The sequence below is a fragment of the Neolamprologus brichardi genome, chromosome 16 (genome assembly GCF_056152115.1).
Source record: "Neolamprologus brichardi isolate AB-2024 chromosome 16, ASM5615211v1, whole genome shotgun sequence".
NCBI lineage: Eukaryota > Metazoa > Chordata > Actinopteri > Cichliformes > Cichlidae > Neolamprologus > Neolamprologus brichardi.
In genome coordinates this window covers 36499493-36509460 of record NC_142119.1, presented here as the reverse complement: position 1 = coordinate 36509460, position 9968 = coordinate 36499493, and the positions used below count along the sequence as shown (strand labels likewise).

Here is a 9968-nt window from a genome sequence, read left to right as displayed (position 1 = left end):
CGGAGAGCAACATGGGGTTAATATCTTGCCCAAGGATATTTGGCATGCAGACTGGAGCAGCCTGGGATTGAACCACCGACCTTCTGGTTAGTGGCTGATCCGCTCTGCCACCTGAGCTACAGCCACCTGCTAAAGCAACCAGTCCATTTAGCTTTTGCTGTTGTAGCTGCGATTTGCTTGGGCCCGGACCGGTACCGGTCCGTGAGTCATTTGGTACCGGGCCGTGAGAGTTGAGGCTCAGGTGTGAAATGTATGGTTTTCAGGGTTTTTATCGGTTTTCAGCGTTATTTTGTTATCGTTTTTATCGTTAACTCGGTTTTCCTGGGTCTTTTCACGTGTGTTATGAATAAATCTTATAAATAAATTTTTTTTGGTACCGGTAATTTTATTTTGTTGTATTTATCCGCGACACCTTAAAGGCCGGCCCGTGAAAATATTGTCAGGCATAAACCGGTCCGTGGCGCAAAGAAGGTTGGAGACCGCTGGTATAGTAGATCACCTGCTCTGCCACCTGAGTTACAGCCACCAAAATGCATTGCTCTCTGTTGGTTGTGAACAACTACAAGCAATTCAGGGTCACATTATCAAGTGAAAGAAAAACAAAGCAGATGGTAAATAGACATATTTCTTTTGAGATTGTTACCATTCTGGCATTATCAAATCAAATCACTTTTACTGTCACATCACATGTGCAGGTTCACTGGTACAGTATATGCTAGTGAAATTGTTGTGTGCAAGCTTCACAAGTAACAGAGGTGTGTAAAAATGCAATAACATAAGAACAAGCAAAATCTAAGAATGGGTAAATCTGAGAGTTATGTGAATAAACATATCTACAATATAAGAGTGTATGCGCATTACTGAATGTGTATACTAAATATGTATGTGTGTGTATATATATATATATATATATATATATATATATATATATATATATATATATATATATATATATATATATATATATAATATTATTATTATTATTATAATTATTATTATTATTATTATTAAATTTTATTCTTTGAATTCTTTTGGCGGCAAAGAAAGACTGGACCCAGGGTGGTCAAAGCTCAAAAAATGATCTTTATTTTACATTCCCAGAAAAGGACACCTGAACACACAAAGACACAAGCTCAGGTCTGAAAGCAGCAGCAGCCAACATGGTCATATATATATTTCCGCAGCACGTCACACATGAAGTGTTCAGCAGTCTGATGGCCTGATGGTAAAAGCTGTCTCTCAGTCTGCTGGTACGGGACCGGATACTGCAGAACATCCTTCCTGATGGAAGTAGCCTGAACAGTTTTTGGCTGGGGTGACTGGAGTCCTTGATGATCCTCCCGGCTTTCCTCAGGCACCGCTTCCTGTAGATGTCCTGGAGGGAGGGAAGCTCACCTCCAATTTGCGGTTGTAAGCGGTGCTTACATCACCAGGTGGTGATGCATCCAGTGAGGTTGGTCTCAATGGCACAGCGATAGAAGGTCCTCAGGATGCGGGGCTCATGCCGAATATGTTCAGTCTCCTGAGAAAGAAGAGGTGCTGCTGCGCCTTCTTCACTGTTTATGTGTCCTGACTATGTAAGATCCTCAGCCAGATGTACACCAAGGAACTGGAAGCCACACACTCTTTTCACAGCAGCGCCGTTGATGGTGATGGGGGTGTGTACTTCTCTGCACCTCCAGAAGTAACACACAGAGGTGTGGAAGAAGGAGGGGAGGATGGATATAAAGACGACAGACACATTTTAGTTCAGTTTGCCGTTCTTCCAGCAGTGATGGAGGAAACTGAACTCTGCTTTCAACAACTCTTTAACACCTCCTGCATGAGGCCCAGGCGTCCACACTTTGAGATCATGCTGACTTATATTTTGCTGTCCTTCATTTCTCTACTTACTGTGATTCTTAACCTGTTGGTCATCATCTCCGTCTCACATTTCAGGTAGAAAAATATCAAACTGAATTGATCTCAAGCAGTAAGAAAGACATTTTTTTTTTCACAGATAGTATTTCTTTACTTTTTAAGCCTCTGCACTATATACTTAAATTTGAATAACACTTGATAGAGAAAACTAAATATAAAATATTGTGTTTTCTCTCCCTATTCAGGCAGCTCCACACCCCCACCAACCTCCTGCTCCTTTCTCTGGCTGTTGCTGATTTATGTGTGGGCCTCCTCTTGTTCTTCCAAATTGTGCTCATAGATGGCTGCTGGTTCCTCGGTGACATCATGTGCACCCTGTATCAATACCTAGTATATGTCATCACCTCGGCCTCAATAGGAACCATGGTGATCATATCTGTTGATCGATATTTGGCTATTTGTTACCCTCTGCATTACTCCACCAAGATCACACAACAAAGAGTTAAAATTGTTGTCTGTTTGTGTTGGATCTGTTCTGTCATCTTTCAAAGTCTGATTCTGATGGATAACCTGAAGCAACCAGGCAGGTATAACTCTTGCATTGGAGAGTGTGTCTTTGTCATTAATTACATCGCAGGACTTGTTGATGTTACTTTTTCCTTTATTGTTCCCTTTGCTGTGATTGTAGTTTTGTATCTGAGAGTGTTTGCGGTGGCTGTGTCTCAGGCTCGTGCCATGAGGTGTCAGCTTGCAGTCACTCATCAGCGATCAGCTAAAGTTACTGCAAAGAAATCAGAGCTGAAAGCAGCCTGGACTCTTGGTATTGTTGTTGTTGTGTTTCTCATATGTATGTGTCCATATTACTGTGTGGCTCTCACAGGGCAAGACAGCTTGCCAAGTGCTTCATCACTGACATTTGTTCTATGTTTGGTCTACTTTAACTCATGTCTGAACCCCATTATATATGTCTTTTTCTACCCCTGGTTCAGAAAATCTATAAAAGTCATTGTTACTCTTCAGATACTGCAGCCTGACTCCTGCAAGGCCACCGTGCTTTAGAGGACTGTTTCTCTCTCTCTGTCTCTGCCTTTCACTCTCTCTCTTTCTCTCTCTCTCTCTCTCTCTCTCACACACACACACACACACAATAAAGGAATTATACACTCACAGTGTGATCCCAGTCTGCTCAAGCCTGCATGCTAAATATCCTTGGGCAAAATACTAAACCCAGGTTGCCCCCTGATGTATCAATTGCAGTGTGAATGTGTATATGTATAAATGTTAGTTAGACTGCACTAAAATCTTAGAAAAGTGAGGTGAATGAACAAGTTGTATAAAGTTCTTTGAGTGCTCAGATAGAGTAGAAAAGCGCTATATTAAAACCAGTCCATTTACCATTTGCTTTATGACAGTTCATTTATTTGAATTTACGTGTATTAGGAAATCTTCTCTTTGTTAGAACAGTACAATTTCTCACTTTGCCCAGATGTATCACAACATGACTTGAATTATGGAGACGGATATTTTTCCCTTGGTGTACCTAGTTACCACATAAAATGCTTGAAGGCCACACTACTGAGGCACACAACCTTGCTTTGAAGCCATTTAATATTGATTGAAAACTAAAACTTTACAACTGTTTTTCTGTTGAAAAATTATTAAATAACCAATGAAAACATGTGTGTGAAGTGAAAAGTGTAGTGCATATAGCTTAGGATAAGCTATATAAGCTTTATGCATATACCTTAGGATAAACTATATGCACTACATGCAGTGTTATATGCGAGCTAAAGCTTATAGCTTAAGAATGAGGTAAGAATCCATAGAGTTTCAGTTTCTCTTTTTTTGCTGCCTGTCCCATTTGGTTCTTTAGCCATCAGAATTATTGTCTGAAGGCCAAGTGGATCATTATGGCTTTGGTGTATTGGTCCATTTGATTGACTTTTCTTATTTTAATGCATTTAGTTATTTGATTTGATTTGGTTTGATTTTAAGTTGTTAGAGATAAGACAGACATGACTTGGGGTTAGGAAAGGGAGAGACAAAGAAAGGGAGGGAAAGAAAAAAAGGGGAAGAGGAATAGTGCGAGAAGACACTAAATAATTCAGCTGGATCACCTGTTGAAAGAGAAAAAAAAAAAAACAAGCTCAAAGAGAGAAACACAATATGGAGATCACACCAATAATGTAGATACGTGTAAGTAACAGTAAATACTAAATATCGAATGTGTGAACACCTGTGTGCACACCTGTGTGGATGGGCGTGCTTGTATTCAAAAGGCTTCTCCATGTAATGATCTGATAAAGTTTGGGGAGAGAGAGCTATAGCCCAGTCCCCCAGGGCATGAAGCAGGCATGGAGGAGATCCAGGCCACAGACATTCAGAGGCCCCAGAGTATGAGAGCCCAAGGGTGGACCATCGGAGGGGCTGCCGTGCCACCCTCCTGGAGCTGAGGAGAGCCCCAGACGAGGGGTCCCACGGAGTAGAAGCCAGAGGGGGGTGCAGTGGCATGCCGGCAGCCTGCTGTCCAGAGTGAACAGGAGAGAAAGAAGAGAGGTTAGATTTAAAGGGAAGGAGTGCTCAGTGGGATTTGATAAAGTAGAAATTTAAAACTTTGTCAACATTAAAATGAATAAATAAATCATCATCATCATCATTTCTGTGAATGATAAAAGCCTTACTGCTTTATGATTACAGGACAGTTGAAACTGACATGTAGTGCTGAAATCACACTTCTTTTTCTTATATTGAGACATTTCAGAGGTAAATGTGCAGGTAAACTACTTTTCTACGGTGGCCCCTAGAGACAAAGCACATGCAAACTCCAAAACACTTGCAAACTCCAAAACATTTGCAAACTCCAAAACACATGCAAACTCCAAAACACTTGCAAACTCCAAAACACTTGCAAACTCCAAAACACATGCAAACTCCAAAACACTTGCAAACTCCAAAACACTTGCAAACTCGAAAACACTTGCAAACCCCAAAGCACATGCAAATTCCAAAACACAACGGAAGTGCTCCAGGACGCTAGGGGCAGTGTTGAGCTTTTGTTACCTAGTAACTACACAAGCCAGGAAGTACCAATGACCGGATTTGGGGTCTGCAGCATTGACTGGTCTGCAGCCTTAAAGGCCGCATTTTAAGGCCGATTACGTCACAGCGACACTACGAAGGCTGTCCCAATTCAAAGGCTGCTCGAAATGCGGCCCTCAAATGCGTCCTTAATTTCCCTGAATTTTAAGGATGGGTCGGTGTAGCCTTCATGGCCCAACATATCCCAGATTTCATAGCACGGTTGTGGTGTGGATAATTTTGCCGAAAAAAACGCCGTATGCGGAGCCACCGAAGAGTAAACTTTCAGAAGTAAATACTGAATATTATGTCACTTATTTATGCGCAAATGTTTTTATAATTAAGAACATTAAAACATTACTGTTGGCCACATGTCAGGAAAGTTATGTGACATTAGCGATGTTTGTACTAACTAGGTTTTAAAGCCTTTACTTCAAAATATACGCCGTTCAATAGTTGACTTTAATCTTACAGAGAATGTGATGATTTTATGGATAATTAAAGTCAGTCATATATCCACAAACACAACAAGCTGAAAGTCAGTGATGCTGCTCGGTTTGCAGTCCTGAATATCACGGCACAAGCAGGATTCACTGCACTGTTAATGTTAGCTATGTTCAATTCAATTCAATTCAATTTTATTTATATAGCGCCAAATCACAACAAATGTCGCCTCAAGGCGCTTCATAGATACAGAGAAAAGCCCAACAATCATATGACCCCCTATGAGCAAGCACTTTGGCGACAGTGGGAAGGAAAAACTCCCTTTTAACAGGAAGAAACCTCCAGCAGAACCAGGCTCAGGGAGGGGCGGCCATCTGCTGCGACCGGTTGGGGTGAGAGAAGGAAGACAGGATAAAATACATGCTGTGGAAGAGAGACAGAGGTTAATAACAGGTATGATTCAATACAGAGAGGTCTGTTAACACATAGTGAGCGAGAAGGGTGACTGGAAAGGAAAAACTCAATGCATCATGGGTATCCCCCGGCAGCCTACATCTATTGCAGCATAACTAAGGGAGGATTCAGGGTCACCTGGTCCAGCCCTAACTATATGCTTTAGCAAAAAGGAGAGTTTTAAGCCTAATCTTAAAGTAGAGATAGTGTCTGTCTCCCGAATCCAAACTGGAAGCTGGTTCCACAGAAGAGGGGCCTGAAAACTGAAGGCTCTCCCTCCCATTCTACTTTTAAATACTCTAGGAACAACAAGTAGGCCTGCAGAGCGGGAGCGAAGTGCTCTAATAGGGTAATATGGTACTACAAGGTCATTAAGATAAGATGGGGCCTGATTATTTAAGACCTTGTATGTGAGGAGCAGGATTTTGAATTCAATTCTGGATTTAACAGGAAGCCAATGAAGGGAAGCCAAAACAGGAGAAATATACTCTCTCTTTCTAGTCCCTGTCAGTACTCTTGCTGCAGCATTTTGGATTAACTGAAGGCTTTTCAGTGAGTTTTTTGGACATCCTGATAATAATGAATTGCAGTAGTCCAGCCTGGAAGTAATAAATGCATGAACTAGTTTTTCAGCGTCACTCTGAGATAGGATATTTCTAATTTTAGAGATGTTGCGCAAATGGAAGAACGCAGTCTTACATATTTCTTTAATATGTGCGTTGAAGGACATATCCTGGTCAAAAATGACTCCAAGGTTCCTCACAGTGTTACTGGAGGCCAAGGTAATGCCATCCAGAGTAAGACTCTGGTTAGATACCATATTTCTAAGCTTTTCAGCACCGAGTACAATGACCTCAGTTTTATCTGAGTTAAGAAGCAGAAAGTTAGTGGCCATCCAAGTCTTTATGTCTTTAAGACATTCCTGCAGTTTAACTAATTGGTGTGTGTTATCTGGCTTCATGGACAGATAGAGCTGGGTGTCATCTGCATAGCAGTGAAAATGTATGCTATGTCTTCTAATGATGCTGCCTAGGGGAAGCATGTATAATGTAAACAGAATTGGTCCTAGCACTGAACCCTGTGGAACTCCATAATTAACCTCAGTGTGCGAAGAGGACTCTCCATTTACATGCACAAATTGGAGTCTATTAGATAGATATGATACAAACCACTGCAGTGCAGTACCTGTAATACCTACAGCATGTTCTAATCGCTCTAACAGGATATTATGGTCAACAGTATCGAATGCTGCACTAAGGTCAAGAAGGACAAGCACAGAGATGAGTCCACTGTCAGAGGCCATAAGAAGATCATTTGTAACCTTCACTAAAGCTGTTTCTGTGCTGTGATGAACTCTGAAACCTGACTGAAACTCTTCAAATAAACCATTCCTCTGCAGATGATCTGTTAGCTGTTTGACAACTACTCTTTCAAGGATTTTTGATATGAAAGGAAGGTTGGAGATTGGCCTATAATTAGCTAAGACTGCTGGGTCTAGAGATGGCTTTTTGAGTAAAGGTTTAACTGCAGCCAGCTTGAAGGCCTGTGGTACATAGCCGATTATTAGAGATAGGTTGATCATATATAAGATCGAAGAATTAATCAATGGCAGGACTTCTTTGAGCAGTTTTGTAGGAATGGGGTCTAAAAGACACGTTGATGGTTTGGAGGAAGTAATTATTGAAGTTAACTCAGAAAGATCGATTGGAGAAAAAGAGTCTAACTTAACATCAATGGTACTAAGAGTAGCTGTAGATAATATTACATCTGTGGGATGATTATTGGTAATTTTTTCTCTAATGATAAAAATTTTATTTGTGAAGAAGTTCATGAAGTCATCACTAGTTAACGTTAAAGGGATGGTTGGCTCAAAAGAGCTCTGACTTTTTGTCAGCCTGGCTACAGTGCTGAAGAGAAACCTGGGGTTGTTCTTATTTTCTTCAATCAGTGATGAGTAGTAAGCTGTTCTGGCTTTGCGGAGGGCTTTCTTATAAAGCAACAAACTATTTCTCCAGGCTGTTATATTGCTGCCTGTGTTCGGTGGTGTCAAGCCAAACGGACTTTAACGTGTGTTTGAAGAGCTGACGGTTCACTCGTTAAGCTGAAAGAAAGATGCTTTAATCACAGGAGTCACACATGTGTCCACTGTACCAGCTGGGAACTCTTCTTGTTTAGCACTTGTAATAACAAAAAACACTAAATCCTCCTGTTTGTAGCAGTGTATACACCTGAGACTGTCACCTGTCTGTCTGTCCTGCACTTTTTCTTTCTCTCTGATTGTGGAATAAAAGTATGAACATGTGTTTATAAGTTACACTTGTGTTTGAATCCTGCAGCTTATCACACATTTGATTTCCATGTGTGACAACTGCAAGTATCCAGAATGAGGACAGACAGAGGGACCCACTGCTGTACATCATCTGTGAGGCTTTGCAGCCCTGATGATCCACCAGGACAAACTCAGCAGTGTGTGAGGAAGAGGAGGAGGAAGAGCCGGCAGCAGCTGACAGATGGAGAGAATAGACAGACTGTTCCCTGTTTGTGAAGGACTGCTAGGAAAGTTTAACATAACTAACTGTCTGTCGTGAATCAGTCTTATTAGGTAATGTTCAAATAATTTTATCATTCCAGTGTTTTCAGTGTGGGAGAAAGTACTCAGGGCCTTCAAGTTACACACTATGAAAGGCAGCAACAAGTTTAATATTCAGAAACCTAAAGTATGTATCAGCAGCAGAATGGAGCTAAAAATAATTGTTTGTTTCAGTTCTATGAAGCTTTGAGTATTTTGGATCAGTAGCACTTCTGTGTTTGTTGCATCATATCACTGTAATTGTTTATATGCTTTATATATTCTGAGCTAAGTTGATCTATAGTTACAGTGGGGCAAAAAAGTATTTAGTCAGCCACCGATTGTGCAAGTTCCCCCACTTAAAATGATGACAGAGGTCAGTAATTTGCACCAGAGGTACACTTCAACTGTGAGAGACAGAATGTGAAAAAAAAATCCATGAATTCACATGGTAGGATTTGTAAAGAATTTATTCGTAAATCAGGGTGGAAAATAAGTATTTGGTCACCTCAAACAAGGAAAATCCCTGGCTCTCACAGACCTGTAACGTCTTCTGTAAGAAGCTTTTCTGTCCCCCACTCGTTACCTGTATGAATGGCACCTGTTTGACCTCCTCATCTGTATAAAAGACACCTGTCCACAGCCTCAACCAGTCAGACTCCAAACTCCGCCATGGCCAAGACCAAAGAGCTTTCGAAGGACACCAGGAAAAGAATTGTAGACCTGCACCAGACTGGGAAGAGTGAATCTACAATAGGCAAGCAGCTTGGTGTGAAAAAATCAACTGTGGGAGCAATCATCAGAAAATGGAAGACATACAAGACCACTGATAATCTCCCTCGATCTGGGGCTCCACGCAAGATCTCATCCCGTGGGGTCAAAATGATCATGAGAACGGTGAGCAAAGATCCCAGAACCACACGGGGGGACCTGGTGAATGACCTGCAGAGAGCTGGGACCAAAGTAACAAAGGTCACCATCAGTAACACACTACAACGGCAGGGAATCAAATCCCGCAGTGCCAGACGTGTTCCGCTGCTGAAGCCAGTGCATGTCCAGGCCCGTCTGAAGTTTGCCAGAGAGCACATGGATGATACAGCAGAGGATTGGGAGAATGTCATGTGGTCAGATGAAACCAAAGTAGAACTTTTTGGTATAAACTCAACTCGTCGTGTTTGGAGGAAGAAGAATACTGAGTTGCATCCCAAGAACACCATACCTACTGTGAAGCATGGGGGTGGAAACATCATGCTATGGGGCTGTTTTTCTGCCAAGGGGTCAGGACAACTGATCCGTGTTAAGGACAGAATGAATGGGGCCAAGTATCGTGAGATTTTGAGCCAAAACCTCCTTCCATCAGTGAGAACTTTGAAGATGAAACGAGGCTGGGTCTTCCAACATGACAATGATCCAAAACACACCGCCCGGGCAACAAAGGAGTGGCTCCGTAAGAAGCATTTGAAAGTCCTGGAGTGGCCTAGCCAGTCTCCAGACCTCAACCCCATAGAAAATCTGTGGCGGGAGTTGAAAGTCCGTGTTGCTCGGCGACAGCCCCAAAACATCA

The 9968-nt window shown here is 41.7% G+C and overlaps 1 protein-coding gene across 1 annotated transcript; it reads left to right on the top strand.

Moving 5' to 3' along the window:
• The first annotated feature begins 1768 nt into the window (after positions 1 to 1768).
• LOC148098361 (trace amine-associated receptor 4-like) lies at positions 1769 to 2919 on the top strand. The gene is made up of 2 exons (XM_087829579.1): positions 1769 to 1938; positions 2106 to 2919. Exons 1-2 carry the CDS (start codon positions 1775 to 1777, stop codon positions 2917 to 2919), a joined length of 978 nt encoding a protein of 325 aa, XP_087685705.1. The 5' UTR covers positions 1769 to 1774.
• The last annotated feature ends 7049 nt before the right edge of the window (positions 2920 to 9968 follow it).